This window comes from Magallana gigas, chromosome 1, assembly GCF_963853765.1.
Source record: "Magallana gigas chromosome 1, xbMagGiga1.1, whole genome shotgun sequence".
Lineage (NCBI taxonomy): Eukaryota > Metazoa > Mollusca > Bivalvia > Ostreida > Ostreidae > Magallana > Magallana gigas.
The window spans coordinates 35,980,723-35,997,509 of record NC_088853.1 but is presented as its reverse complement, the minus strand read 5'-3'; the positions used below and the strand labels follow the sequence as shown (position 1 = coordinate 35,997,509).

The following is a 16,787-nucleotide window of genomic DNA, read 5'->3' as shown; positions in this document are numbered from 1 at the left end:
AATATTAATATAAGTAAAAACTTACACATACAATATGTTTTTTTTAAGATTAAGTAAATGTACATGTATATCTAGGGACAGATAAAAAAATGTATGAGTTTACAGTAATCAGGGGAAATCTTATTGTAACATGTACTTCATAATTATATTAAAAAATTGAAATTTGTACCATTCCTCACATTTTATTACATTAATTAGTAGGCAATCAAAGAAAAAACATGAATACATTAAGACTTACATACAACCAAAAAATGTCGGGTTTTTTCGTTGTTTTTTCTTTAAAGAATTTTCTTTACAGTACTTCAATTGAAAAAAAAAGTGTCTCTTGCGTTTTGATAATAATTTTTCTTAAAACTTTGATTTCGATATTGTTAATATCTATATAACTGCTTTTTATGTCTATAAAAATGAATAACCGTGTTGAAATTAAAAGCTTATTATTATCAATAGGTTTACCAATGGAGTCGTATAATTGTAGGTTATTTTATAAAATTCGACAAAAAAAGAAATTTTGTAAACCATATGTTGCATTTTTCAATCATGAACGTATCATTTTGATGTCGAACGCAATGGGTTTATTTTTGTTCCTTCGCATGCAAACAGATGCTCGTGCATAAAATTATAAAACAATCATAGCCATGTTGCACAATTTGGATAAACCTGCAACCAAATACATGTGAGCTTAAATGACAACCTAGAGGACATTTTGTATCATTCTCAAACAACAGCAGAAATGTAAGTTCGAAAAACTCAAATTTATCAAACACTTTTATTAAAATGATAAGTTTTCGTTTTAGTATTGATTTATTAAAGTGGAGTCGTGACCCATAATGGGTCAAAACTTGTGGTTTAAAAAAAAACCTTTTTTATTGTCAAATCATCAAAACTTTTCATACATATCGATATGTGTCAATGTACCTGGGAGTGTAAGGCGGAAGACTGTAGGTAATATTCTTGACTGAGGGTGTTCGAGTCATAGTGGACTTTCCTTTTTAAATCTTGCGTTCTTGCTTCCTTTAAGGTAAATATTACTTTTGAACATTTCTGTATATAACATATCTATATTTTTTTTAAAAGAAAACATTAAACCTCTTCAGAAAACGACACAAACACATAATGAGCTTGCTTGTTGTAAAGAAAATATACAAAGAAATGAAAATATAAATATAGAAAAGTAAAAGTGTATGGTTTTTTTTATGATCAGATAATGCAGTTTAATATTATTTATGTAATATTGTTGATCTGGCTAGGATTGATAGAAAAACATAAAACATGGTTGTGTGTATATACTGCCATTTATTTTTGCTAATAAGAAAAATTAGGCAATAAGGGGAGGTCTTCAAACAGTCATAATATCAATTACCAGACATTGAATGTAAGTTATGAAAGGTGAGCAAATGACCTCCCCCATATTAAACAAAGATGTATAAAATATCAACATGTACCAAATATACATACAAAAAAAATATTGTTGAACAAAAACAGCATATCATATAGCAACAGCAACATCCATGTGTAATACAGTGCAATATAAATCTCCAACTACAAAGGTGATGAAGGGGAAGGAAGGTGGGTTGATTGCGGTATTTACAAACTTGTTGACAGCTGACAGTTGAAATGACGTAGTCAAAACATCGCGCGACTAAACGCCGCTCTCTGATTGGCTGATGTAGATAATTAAAGAAGATCAGCTAAATACTCAAAAATTAGAATTACAATTATATAATGACTAGACTATTATTTTTGGTACTGGCATAAAAATAACATATCATAATTTACATATATGCTATTATTTACAATAATGCTGTATTATGTAATAATTTTTGATCTGGCTAGGATTGATAGAAAAACATAAAACATGGTTGTGTGTATATACTGCCATTTATTTTTGCTAATAAGAAAAATTAGGCAATAAGGGGAGGTCTTCAAACAGTCATAATATCAATTACCAGACATTGAATGTAAGTTATGAAAGGTGAGCAAATGACCTCCCCCATATTAAACAAAGATGTATACAATATCAACATGTACCAAATATACATACAACAAAAATATTGTTGAACAAAAACAGCCACCAAAAGCAAACAGCAGGTTTGCACAAAAGACCCCACACAAGGTGGACTAGCCAGATCATGGTAGTCAACAATATGAAAGATGGCAGTACATACAACACATATGGCACTGACTAACTCCTGCCTTATATGTTGATTTACATATTAACATATCACGAAGGCACAGATTATCTATATATTAACAAACCAGTTAAAAATTTGCATACAGTGGACTATGGACATCTTATTTGTAACATTGCAAGCATAAACACATCAGTTGACTTCTGCCCTGTGTTAATATAACAGTATTATATACATGTTAAAAGTTTTTATACTATCAAACATGTTTTAAAAGACAGATATACATGTAATCAAACATTTTTAGATGAACCAGTAGGCACATGTTACTCAAATGACAAAATCAAACAACAAAACAATGGTTAAAAAACTATACAGCACATAAACACATCAGTTTACTTCTGACCTGTGTTATGTATATCCACATCATGCACATAGTATAGATACATGTTATACATGTACATGAATCACACTTTGAATAATGTCCATTATAAGACAAATGATAGGGAATTGTGATGAGAATTGAATTTTGACATACAACTAATCTATACATTGGATTAAAAGCACAAACAATGCATATCAGATACAATATCATAATACACAGCAGTTAACTTCTGAACTGTGAAAACCTTCCAAGAAAAATATATATACATAGCATTTGCTATATGTACATGTATTTATAATGTAAAGCTTGATAAACGTATGTATCTGCGAATAGCATCAGATTTCCATCTTCCCATTTTTTGAATGCAGTTTTCAGAATAACCTAAATGTGCTGCATGAGTGGCTGCCCCTATCCTAAAGCTGTGACCTTTGTATAGAGCAGGGTTCAAACCAACAAAATCAATAATATTAGTAAGATTTTTCACTACAAATGCATAAGTTCTGTCCAAAAAGTTAGTCAGAAATCAGTCACACAAAACACATGTAGTTTATTAGGGCGGAAAACATACAATGACAAATAACAGACAAAACCAACATGATAAGACAAAGACAATTCCGGAATACTACATTCCTCCCCCTTTAAGTTAATTTCATAATGATTTTGACTAGATCATCAACTGTAAATAAAACATATTAAAACTACTTACATATATATCAGTATATGCAATATCTTCAAAATTATAGTTATTATATCGTTAACTTTAACAGTTCAAAAGGTGGGTACACACAACATAAAGGCACAAATCTGTCCCTTCCATTTCAACCGTTTATTTATGGAGTTACGTAGTCGTCCAGATAGGCTGGTTTTTTAACAGAACGAGATGATCTGCGTGGACTGGTTACGCTTGGAGCGCTGGACGATGTTGAAGTACATGTAGTGGATAATGGTAAAGTCGTATCGGTCACGGACTCGCAGTCGGATGCTTTGGATGTAGGACTCTCTTCTATGGTTACTGGGGTATGAGTATAGTCGCTTCCATCAGGATTGTCCAGTTCCATAGATGGTTTAAAATGTCGCTGCTTGATATGATCGACATGTCTGCGTGCGATTCCTCCGTCTGGTAGTGCGACTCTGTATGATACTGGTCCTGTCTTTTGTGTTATTTCCCCACATTTCCACTGTCCACTTGGAAAACTTTTCACAATAACGGCATCTCCTTCCATAAAGGTTCGTCCTTTTGCATGTGCATCATGGTAGTGCTTGAATTTCTTCTGTCGATTTTCTACTCGTTCTCGAATTTCAGGTTTGATGAAGTCTAGCTTTGTTCGTAATTTCCTATTCATGAGGAGTTCTGCTGGAGTTACACCCGTCGTAGTATGTGGAGTTGTTCGGTAGTTTAACAAAAACCTTTGCAACTTGGTCATCAATGATCCAGGGCCTTTATCCATCTTCTTCATCCCTTCCTTAAAAATTCGAACAGCCCGCTCAGCCAACCCATTGGATGCGGGGTGGTATGGTGAGGTCTTCACATGTAGAATACCATTCTCCGATGTAAAACAGGAAAATTCATGACTTGTAAAACAGGTCCCATTGTCCGTAACAAGTACATCAGGGATTCCATGTGTTGCAAATGCCTGTCTGAATTTTTCGATGGTCACTTCAGATGTAGAAGTAGATGACTTATAGACCTCAATCCACTTGCTATAAGCGTCAATTAGGATCAAAAACATGGATCCCATAAAAGGTCCTGCATAATCTGCATGTACTCTAGACCAGGGGCGATCTGGCCATTCCCAGGGATGCAAGGGCGCCACTGCCGGCATGGCGCTTTGTGCCTGGCAATCTTCACATCCTCGTACTTTGGTCTCAATAGCTTCATCAATTCCTGGCCACCACAAGTAGCTCCTTGCCAGGTTTTTCATCCTGACTATTCCAGGATGTCCTTCATGCAACAAATCCAATAATTTTTCTCTTCCTGGTTCTGGGATCACCACACGACTTCCCCAAAGAATACACCCTTCATGAGCACTTAGTTCGTTTCGTCTGCTAAAATAAGGACGAAGTTCCTCATCCTTATTTTTCTCTTTCCATCCATTCTTTATACAAAAGGTTACTTGACGCAGGAGTGGGTCCAACTGTGTCCATTCTTCAATTTCTTCAGCATGTACTGGTGTACTGTTTAAGTGTTCAATGAGTAAAATAGTCTCCCCCGGTACAGGTACATCCACACTCTCCTTGAGTGGAAGACGACTCAAACAATCTGCATTACCATTCTTCTTACCCTCCTTGTACAATATTTCATACTCGTATCCGGCCAGGATCAGAGCCCATCTCTGAATTCGAGCGGCAGCCATGGTTGGAATGGCTCGGTCAGGTTTAAACAGGCCCAATAATGGTTTGTGGTCAGTATAGATAACAAAATGATGACCATACAGGTACTGATGAAGTTTTTTCACTCCGAATATAATTGCAAGTCCCTCCTTTTCCAACTGAGAGTAGTTCTTTTCTGCTGGTGCCAGGGTTCGTGACACATAAGCTATTGGCTTCTCTCCTTCTTCTGTAATGTGTGACAACACAACACCCAACCCAGTTGGCGAGGCATCACAGGACATGACAAGCTTCTTGGCTGAATCAAAATGAACTAGTATAGATGAAGATCTCAAAAGGTTTTTTGACTCCTGCATTGCGTTTGACTGTTTAGGACCCCAAGACCATGCAACATCTTTTCCTAAGAGTTCATGTAATGGTGCTAATACAGTTGACAGATTTGGTAAGTAGCAACCATAGTAGTTAAGCATTCCAAGAAAAGCCTGTAATTCTTTAACGTTATTTGGTTCAGGTAAGTTCTTGATCGCTTGCACCTTGTCTTCAGTTGGCTGTCTTCCATGCTTATTTATGCGATGTCCAAGGTATGTAACTTCATCTGCCAAGAAAACACACTTCTCTCTTTTCAGTCGAACTCCCGCTGCTTCCAACTTCTTTAACACTTCCGCAAGATTTTGTAAATGTTCACCACGGGTTTTTCCAGTCACAAGTATATCATCTAATCGAACAATAACACTGGATATGCCCTGGAGCAGGTTTTCAATAGTTCTCTGAAATATGCCAGGAGCAGATGAGATTCCGAAAGGTAGACGATTATACTGAAAAAGCCCCTTATGTGTGTTAATAGTGGTGTATTTCTTGGATTCCTCATCTAACTCTAACTGCTGATAGGCTTGACTCAGGTCGAGTTTGGAAAAATGTTCGCCACCCCCTAATATTGCAAATAGATCCTCCGTTTTTGGAATAGGATAGTTGTCCAGCTTCGAAACTCTATTCACTGTGACTTTATAATCACCGCAAATACGTACGGTCTTGTCGCTCTTTACTATTGGTACGATAGGCGTTGCCCACTCTGAAAACTCTACAGGTGTAACAGTTCCTTCACGAACTAATCTGTCCAACTCGTGTTCAATTTTCTCTTTCAAGGCAAAAGGTGGTGAACGACTTTTAAAGTATCTCGGTTTTTCCTGAGAGTCAACATATATCTTTGCTTTCACTCCTTGGACTGTCCCCAATTCTTTCTTGAACACAACTTCATATTTTTTCAGAATCTGTTCCACATCAGACTGTACTTCTGTTTTAATCTGAAATACTTCATCCCAGCACAGTTTAATGACATCAAGCCAATCACGGCCAAGTAAACACGGTGTCTTCCCTTTTACCACTTCTGCTTTCAGATCATACTGTTTATCTTTGTACTTCACAATCAACTGTACTGTTCCTAGGATGGGAATAAGTTCCCCAGTGTAAGTACGCAATTTTGTGCATGAAGGTTCTAAGTTCAACCGAGAGTCAGATTTACATAAAGTCTTGTATACTTCTTCACTAATCACGGTCTTACTGGCTCCCGTATCCAACTCCATAGACTGATCTACTCCATTCAATGCTAAAAACACACGATATGGTGGCTGCTTGCCCGGCTCCATCATATGATACAAGGTATACTCAGTGGGGTCTTCTTCTTCATCAGGTGTATCACATACATTGTGCACATTTTCTCTTCTGAACTGATCCCTTGGTTTGTTACTCCAAAAATTGCCTCTCGAGTTTCCTCTTCCTTTTCCCCGATTAGCGACTTGGTCGGCCTTCTTTTTCCTACACTCTGCGGCAAAGTGTCCAAACAAGTGACAATAATAACACTTTATGCTACTTTTGTCTTTTTGTGGTTTTTCACCATCACTCACTTTGTTTACAGTTTCAGCATGTGGAGTTCCACTCTGTAGATCAAGTACTCCCTTCGCTGCAGTTTCCATTGATATTGCAGTTTCATATGCTTTCTTTAAAGTCAAATCCTTCTCCGCTAGCAGGCGTCTCTGTATCTTATCGTCCATGATCCCGCAAACCAGACGGTCCCTAATCATCACTTCAATAGCCGCACCAAAATTGCAATGTTCCGTTAAATGACGTAATTCGGCCACAAACGAGGCCACAGACTCTCCTGGTCTGCGAAAACGATTATGGAATTTGAATCTTTGGACTATTTCCGAGGGTTTGGGTGCATAATGATCTTGCACTAATTTTACAAGTTCATCAAAAGTTTTCGTACCTGGTTTATTTGGTGCTAAGAGGTCACTCATCAGTTTATATATTTTACTGCCACACACACTGAGCAAAATAGACCGCCTCTTTTTTTTATCCGCCTCTTCGGTGTCACCGATTCCATTTGCTATGAAATAATGTCCCAGACGCTCACAGTAATGTTCCCATGTCTCTTTGCCCTCCTCGAAAGAATCTATTTTCCCGAAAACTGCTGTCATCTTGACACTTTAATCCTCGTCGCCACTGTTCTGTCCAAAAAGTTAGTCAGAAATCAGTCACACAAAACACATGTAGTTTATTAGGGCGGAAAACATACAATGACAAATAACAGACAAAACCAACATGATAAGACAAAGACAATTCCGGAATACTACACTGGTTCACCTCCCATAAATTGAAACAATGGGCCTGACTTGTGGCCAAATGTATGCAAATAATAATATAATGCTTGAACGGGGCACATTTCCTTATTATCTGATGCTTTAAGATGGATTTGAAAAATGTCATGTGTATTATTAGTTTTGAAATTTTTTAACACAATTTCAACAGCCACAGGTGTTGTTTGAAGCATTTCAAAAGTAGCATTATTCCTTTGAATTACTTTACACTGATCAGTTTTGGATTTTACAACAATCTCACCTAAGCGCAAGAAAGCATTGAAAGCTAACAAAAAAATGTATTTCAGAAGAATCCTAGTGTACAAATGTTTAACAGAAATATCCATTGATTTTACCAAAATGGGACCTGTAATCGGTAACCTGGAATCTTTACTAGGTGCAGAATGATGGCATCCCTGTATGATTTTCCTAACTAGGAATGTTTCAGATGGATCTTGAAGGCTAAGAATTTTGTGTACATAGCTTATGGCTGAAACATGAGAAGATATACTATTTGGGGAATAGCCAAGAGAAAACAAACAGGCAATAAAATTGCATAATATTGCAGGTGAAAGAGGAATGGAAGTTATATTTGGAAAGTGTTGAATAAAGAAATTCCATGTTCTTTTGTAGGCATTTTTTGTGTTGTCACATAATGCCGCACCTAAAAGCTGCTGAGCTTGCAAAGTTAAAGTTCCAACGGGGGTTCTGGAATGAGTGTTGGGTTGGGTTCCAATTGAGGCATGTACTGAAAGGCTGCCTGAAACTGGAAACGAGACAATTTGTCAGCTGCAATATTGTATTTGCCAGGTATATGTTTCGCTCGAAAATGAATATTCCATTTCAGGGTTGCTAACACTAGGCGGCGTACTAATTTCATAAGAGTTACTTCTTTGGAAGTTTTTTGATAACCTGTACAACAGCTAAATTGTCAGACATGAAGAGAACCTTTTTGTTTTTCATCTCCTTACCCCAAATCTCAATGGCCAAGACAATTGGAAAGAGCTCTTTAATAGCAATTTGATAATTTTCCATATTTTCTCGCCAATGTGAAACAAACCAGTTTCAACCAAAAATAGCTGCAAAGCCTAAAGAACCTGAGGCATCTGTATGGAGTGTGATATGATCTGATGAAAACCATTTTTGAGACAAAAACACAGATTTACCATTAAACAAGGCCAAAAATGAAACCCATGTTTCATTATCTGATTTTGTTTCATCTGTAAGGTCTATCAAATCATCCTGGTTTTGCACCCCACAGGTCAAATCTATTAAACGACGAAGGAAAGCACGACCTGGAACAACAACTGAACAAGCAAAATTAAGAAGACCAATTAAAGACTGAAGATCACGTAGATTAGTTTGTTCCCTACTCTGCATGTTCAAAAGATGTGTTCTAATCTTTTCAACTTTTCCAAGAGGAAGGCGTGCTTCCATTTTTGTGGAGTCAATTTCAATGCCATAGATAATAATGGATTTTGTAGGCGTTTGAGTTTTAGACATTTTGATAGGTACCCCAATAGTTTTGCAAAGATACAGAAAATGTGTTAAATCAATTTTGCAGTTTGGTAAATCGGCTGTCCCAATAAAGAAAAAGTCATCTAATATGTGTGACATATCACCAGCTTTGTATTTTGTCTGCATTACCCACTGTAATGCAACACTCTAACGTTCAAAGACCTGACATGAACTACTCGCGCCCATTGGTAAGCATTTATCAAAAATAAAATTCATTGTCCCATGAAAATCCCAACAAATGGTAGTCAGCAGGGTTCACTGGAATGATTCTAAATGCATCCTCTATGTCTGTTTTGGCTATAAGGCAGTTTTTTCCATATTTTTGAACTAGTTGTATGATCAAGTCAATTGTATCATATTGAACTGTAGAATATTCTTTTGGTATATCCCTGTTGACTGAATTTTCTTTTGGGTAAGAAAGATCATGAATAACTCTAAATGTTCCTGGTTCTGACTTAGGAACTACGCCTAGAGGAGATGAGACAAATTGAGAATATGGTGGACTTGAATAGGGTCCAGCAATTCTTTTTAGAGATAAACCTTTGCGTATGTGATCCTGAATAACATTACTATGTTTCAAAGCAGAACTATGATTTTTTGAAAAGGGTGCATTGGGCGTAGAAACACAACCTATGGAGAAACCATTCTTAAACCCATTAACTAAGTAAGATCTTAGATCTTGATCATACCCTTCTAATTCTTTATTTAGTTTGTCCCACTTTACTGGAGTTGTTATTTCTAGCCTCCCGTGTTCGCTGGGTAGAGGATGAGCATTTGTGCTTTGGGTGGTTACCATTGCACAATTGGCAGGAATGGGAGTATGGGCATGGGACGTGTTTACATTTTCCTCACTGATTGTAGGCAAAGCAGAAGCGGACTTTGCCTGGTTGTCTACCACGAAAGGGCTGCCCCAAATTTTGTCTGTGGACATGGCAATACATTTACCTCTTAATTCTTCAATAAGTTTTTGCCAATCTACAGCCAAAGACTCCCTAAGCTTTCTGAAAGATTCGTCATAAGTTCTCCAAGCAACATCACCATGCAGTCTTTGCATTTCTCTAATAAAGCTCATGTATTTTAATAAATGGGGAGTTTCTGAAGGGTGTTTCTGAATTTTTTTTATGATCAGATAATGCAGTTTAATATTATACATGTACTGATGCACACTTTCAAATGTAAGATTATTTTATATGAGATTTACACAAGTCGTTTAAATATCATTGACGCGGGGTATTCGACAGGAATTGTACGCTCTTTTCCTTTATGAAATTGTGTTTTTTTTAAATTAAAGAATAAACTAAAATAACGGTCCACTGCAGGAACTAACACAATCAAGGCAATTATAGCGATAACTGCTATTCATCTCGCGTTCTTTACTGATTTTCATTAAAAAAAAAATATTTCAAGCTTTTTGAAGTTATTTGAACTTGCAAGTTGCACATATAGTTTTCTATATGAATCTGATTTGAAATAATAGCATTGCCAGAAAAAAAATGTTGAATACATGTATATAGTGTTTTTATATGTTTGCTTATGTATGGGTTTATTAAATTTTTGTTATGTTATGCCCAAACGTTTATCTACTCACTCTGTCGAGAAAAAAAGCCAGAATTTCTTTTTTAAAACCAACTCTTAATTTATAGGAATCAATGTACATGAAAAAGGAGACTCTCCAAATTATCTTTACTGATACATTTTCTTGTTCTGTTCGAAAAAAATCAGAGAAACGAAAACGGATTTCTTACGGAGATTTATAACTGGGAACGTGTACATCTTTCCTCCATTCGGAAGTTACTCGGAACATCTCGCATAATTTTTCATCGATATAATCCGGGTACCTTCAACCCTTTAGCAATGGAAAATCGCCTTGACTTTTTTATTTTAGCCGTGCTTGAAATTAGACAAGTAAAAGGGTGCGTTTCAGCAAAGTGTGTCTTTTTCTCAGTTTTGTTATTAAACCGTACGTTAAGTTATACTGATGTAAACACTGTGAAGCGCAGCCAAGTTTTGCATATCCATTTTCTTGCTCAAAAAATAAAATCCATATATATTAATGATACCTTTTTTTTAAAACAGAAAGAAGTAAAGCGTCAAGTCAATTTATAATGATATTGATAATGTGTAAAATACCACTCCCCTCTCTCTCTCTCTCTCTCTCTCTCTCTCTCTCTCTCTCTCTTTCTGCTAACGATTTTAAAACAATGGGTATCTTTAAAAGATTTTTAAACTAGGAATTAAACAAACAGGGACATTATATTTGAAAACCAAATAACATTCTGTTTAAAGCTACCTTTGTGTCATATTGACTTCAATTTAGAGGACGGTACATGTTAATGAATAACGGATATATTTCATTATTAATAATACCATCCATAACGTAGGCAAAATTTCGATGATATTTCTTTTTACATGACATGTATAATTTGAATGTTTGAAAGTTATGAAAACATTCAATGTTACAGGTTGATTTTTATGAAAACATTTAATGTTACAGGTTGATTTTTAAAACCTTTATTCAAAACTTTTACCCCCACAAATGTCGATATAGACCTACATACCAGTTGTATATATTATGTGTTTTTTAAAGTATTTCTTTTTTTATTATTTATGATGTCTTTTGTTTCATCTGAAGGCTTTTACTCTGGGCTTTTTTTCTCGTTTTATAATTCAAATGATGGAAAATATTTGTTTTTCAGAGAAAAGTACATGCACATATAGTAATTCCCCCCCCCCCCCCCCGCAAAAAATACATGTATGTGTATTTAATGTTACATAATTAAAGACATTGAATTACTTTCTTTCTGTTTTGCATTCACCGTTTCTAAGATGACTTGCATACCGTTGTTTACCCTTTGTATTATGGTCTGTCTGATTGTCACATTAGAAAGCACCGACGCTCAATGAAATCCTGCTCCCAAAAAGGTAAAATGAGTAAACATTGTCGCTGTACAAACCGTATGTAGAAAATACAAAATAATTAATACCCAATGACGGCTTTAAACACTGATAGTCAAATGCCAATTCATCTACAACAAACACAAGTATAACTAGAACTGTCCTAATGGGACTAATACCCCCGCAAGGCTAATTTCAAATGGGACAAATTATTGAATTGAATAATAAAGGTTTGGAACACATACAAAAAAAAAAATTCTAGAATTGTAAAAAAAAAAAAAAAAAAATTAGTTAAAGAAAATTTAAAATCAAAATTGTCAGAATTTCACTGTAAATACATATCTATAACAGTAATACATTTACAAATGTATGTATCTAATGATATATATTTTTTTTAAATTTAATTGATTTAAAGAGAAACCAACAACATGACAATAACCCCTCCCTTTGCAGTAAATGGAAATACTGGTAGCCAAGCAATGCTCTTCTGTTGATAAAACTTTCAATATCTTTCTAATAAGAGTCTTGACAGATGCAATTAGTTTTTTCAAATTTTCCTCACTTTCTCCTATGGCACAATGGAACTCCATATCAGAAAATTGATCCCATAGGACTATGATTTTCTTTGATGAGCTTGCTAAATTTAATAAACTCCCAAAACATTACCATTATTACTATACTATGAAAAATATGTAAAAAAGAAAATTTAATATTACAAACAATTTTAAAATTGCCAAAACACGACAATCAGATCAGTAATTTTGAATTTCATTTAAATAATGCCCAATAGGGTCACTTCACCAATTTACTTGACAAATAAATTTAAACAACCTCTAAAATAGTTTAACTTCTTTATTAATAATGATATTATTTATTTCCTTATAATGATAGCACTTTTGGTTTACATGAAACAGTTTTAAAATGGCCCCAAAACCATCACCCACTTTACAAATTATCAATTTCCACTACACACATGCTCCATCTGAACCATGGCTCAGATAATGGCTCCCTTGGGACAAATGAATCAGATACACTTGTCTTTGATGTTCTTATTAGCTCCTAAGAATTTATCATTGACAAACAAAAACTTTGCATTGTCAGTTGATAGAATACTTATAAAAAAATTTTTTTTATTAATTAAGACATAAAGACAAAAAACCTCCATCTGGATGTATTATATAAATATATTTTAGAGTGTTTTAATACTATTAATTAATTAATAAAATCTGTAAGGATTACCTCCCTTACTTTTCAACATTAGTGTACAATATATAGAATAAGGAAAATAAAAACTGTTATAAAATCATTAATTCTTGTCTGATCTTAAAAAAAATAGCAGGTGCACATCTTCAGATGGTGTTCAACATATGTACAAATTTTCAAACTGTTCCATGCAGTAATAAAAAATTCTATAGGGGGGACAAAGTTGCGTCTACAGACAGACGGACAGACAGACAGACGGACAGGGTGAAACCAATATACCCCCCTAAACTTCGTTTGCGGTGGTATAATTAAAACAATACCTGGTTTTGAATATCGAGAACAATAAACTAGTGTATGTTAACAAAAAACTATAAGCAGAAAAAAAGATACATTGATCTATAATTTTTAACAAATTACTAGATGGCTGTCCCAGATATGACAAGGGCAGTTCAAATGTTCAAATGTTAAAACCATACAGATACAGGTTATAACTCACAACTTAAAAAGTCGTGACAACTGGCTTAACAATTGGTGACAATCTTATTTTATAGGTTACGATTTCTCTCCCTGCAAACTCAAGTACTTCAAATGTAAACAGCACTGGAAAGTGTATGTATTTTCACATTCATATTATTGTGTTTTTTTCAAATTTATTTTTCATGCCCCATATCAATAATCTAAATTTAAACTGTTTTCTGGTGGTCATTGTGACTTACGTGTACATTTAAGAAACACACTGTTGTTCATAAAACACAAATTGTTACATTCTAATATGATAAGATTCATTGACTACAAGTAGTTAGAAAGCATTACATTACTGTGGTACAGTCTGTCATACATATGCACATTTATTTTGTTTGTTTGTTTGATGATGATTCTAAATGTGTACATAACTCACATTTAAGTATACACGTGGAAAAATTGACAGACAATTTTTAACATTCAAGGTTGGTCTATATGAATACTTTTATCTCTGTCATTTTTCATCTTAGTGTTTTTATTGATCATATGAAGCTTGCATACCTTTTTTTCCCCACTTAAACAGCACCATTTGCAGTTTGGTCATTGAAAAAACGTTGTGGCTCGTGTTCCGCCAGTTGATTTTGGACTTAAAGCTTACATTTATAATAAATGGTCATAATACAAAGGCAATCTTGTTTAAAAAATGTCAAATACAATGAAAGGTTTTATCTCAATTTGTGATAGACTACTGTTTTATAATGTTTGCGTATGGCAAAGTACTAATTAAAGTTGATCATTACTTGTTACAATCAACCGATTTGCGAGCTCTTGGACATCTTTGAACAGCTTTGCCGTTTTAGATCTTACACATGTTTGTCTATGTCTCTTGTAATGAATGACTAATGATGCATAAAACATGTAATGAAACTTTTATATAGATTCAAGTATAATACTCACAGGATGAATTATTATCATTTTTAAAAAAATAATAACCTTACATATTCATATTTATTTTCTCATGAAAAGTAATGTGGAAACATCTGAAAGAACAGGGGCATTCTACCCCCTACATTTTAGACTGCGCAACTGTAACACTCTGTATTATCAGGGCTGTGCTATCGAATTATTTAATGATTGGAATAGCAAATTCGATATATTTGGAAAATCTCGTACGGGTTTCCTGCACCTCTGTTGGTCTTAATATGTCTTGGTTAAATTTACCTCCGCTACGAAGGAGTAGGGGGTACACTGTTTTACCTTGCGTGTCTGTAAGTCTGTCCTTCTGTATGTCTGTCCGTCCGTAACAAAAAATTGTCGCATTTTTCTCAGCAACTATTTATTGCAGATGCTTAAAATCTTAACACACTATTTGTTTAGGCATGCCATATTGTGGGATATATTTTGTACCAATCGGACATCAAATTCCTGTTAAATTGACTTTATTTATTTTTAGCCTAAATTTTCAAACAAATTTTCCTCAAAGATTTCTCAGCAGCAATTTATCGCAGATGTGTGAAATTTTAACACACTATTTGTGCCATATCATGGGATATATATTTGTACTTATTGGATGTCAACTTCCTGTTAAATGTCGACTTTGCTTATTTTGCATATTCACATTAGAGCTGGAGTATCAATAGTAAGCATAGGCTCACATATATCTTGTTTTATCCAATGTGGAGGCATATTATATTAAATACTCTAAAGTAATGTCACTTGACCGATATATCATTTAAAAAAGGATGAAATACATGCAACTGATTTTCGTTGCAAAATTAAAAAAGAAATACTAGCGACACTTGTCATTATTATTCTTTCAGTAATTTATTAGTTTCAAGTTTCAGCATCTATTTCAAACATAAACGTACCTACATGTATCTGCACGTCATCTGTGGCGGCAACATACATTGTCGTCATAATTCGGAGGATTGCAGACTCCAGATTTGCCAGACTCTCAAAATTTATTTTCTTATATCGTCTGATATTCACCCATAGGCATAACAGTGCCATTTTGTTTTATTATGAGCAAGGTGGCTTCTCTCGTATACACCTTTTTCTTGCAGCATCGACACACGCCATTACGGTAATATTTGTGTGGAGAAGATTTAGTATACAGCTATTCTTCCAGGGAAAATCTCACTATGGGAAACCTAACAATAGAACACATTCTCAAATACTCAGATGTCTAACTTTTAAATGCATATTAATAATTTTCATATACCCCTATATGCAGGCAATACGAAATTAAACATTCTATGAACAGAAAGTTTGTGTCCATTTATAAATCACCTGATGTTTCTTAACACTGCAGTCAATTGTGTTAAATAGAGGATATATTGTGCTAGAGAGATAAATCGCAATAATTATTGAAAACAATTCGCCATTCTGATTTTTCAATTAGAAGATATTAATACAGATCTTAAACATTGAACTAAGTACAGTAACTAATTGAACAAACATTCTCAACAACCACAACATCAATTAAATGATTGTTCTTCTAAACTAGCACTTTAAAAGGAGATTGCATTAAAGCAATGCATACCCAAAATGCTATTTAAGAAAATATTGAGTAAATATCAAAACTATGGTATTGAGAATGATGTTCCAACTATAAAATGAAATGGATCGGGTACAATTCGGGTATACTGCGCCATGGAAACGTGTACGTCAGACACTGCTAGGCAATATATATGCTCATATTTAGATTTGTTCGAATTCTACATGTATGCGTCTATGTACTTGAATGATGTTTCAGATTTATCCCATAACACAACCTAAGTAAAAGACTATAAACCGACACACTGTAATTGTATATTATTGTATTGTAGAGTGCTACTCCTTTTAAACTGTTCCAATGGATTTGTTGAAACTTTGCAGGTAAATGTATGTAATAGGACACAATATGTAGATGTGCATATTATCAAACAAATTCTGAATCCTTGAATTTTTTGTTGACAAATTGCCGTCCTGTGGAATTTAGAATGTGTGGATTAAAAGGAATAGATGTACATATTTACAGGAATCGTTTTCCTGTTGTTATTTTGCAATTAATGATTTTCATTAAGTTGAAGCAAAAAATGGCAATAACAAACTGTCAGCAATTCTAAACATCCACATAGCGAAATGCAAATTCAAAGTTGAGCAAAATGGAACTTTATAAAGATAACGGTGGGTTCTGGTGCCTGTAAGGAGTAAACATCCCCTGCCTACAAGTCGAACCCACCATTTGCTTAC

At 34.5% G+C, this 16,787-nt stretch overlaps 1 protein-coding gene across 1 annotated transcript; it reads right to left on the bottom strand.

Moving 5' to 3' along the window:
- Nucleotides 1–9,192: 9,192 nt before the first annotated feature.
- LOC136275880 (uncharacterized) lies at nt 9,193–10,047 on the bottom strand. Its single transcript, XM_066086067.1, has one exon. The coding sequence runs from the start codon at nt 10,045–10,047 to the stop codon at nt 9,193–9,195; it is 855 nt and encodes a 284-aa protein (XP_065942139.1).
- Nucleotides 10,048–16,787: the final 6,740 nt, after the last annotated feature.

Bases quoted from the DNA above. Each gene is read 5' to 3' on its own strand.
- LOC136275880 (XM_066086067.1), bottom strand. From the start codon at position 10,047: ATGCAAAGACTGCATGGTGATGTTGCTTGGAGAACTTATGACGAATCT.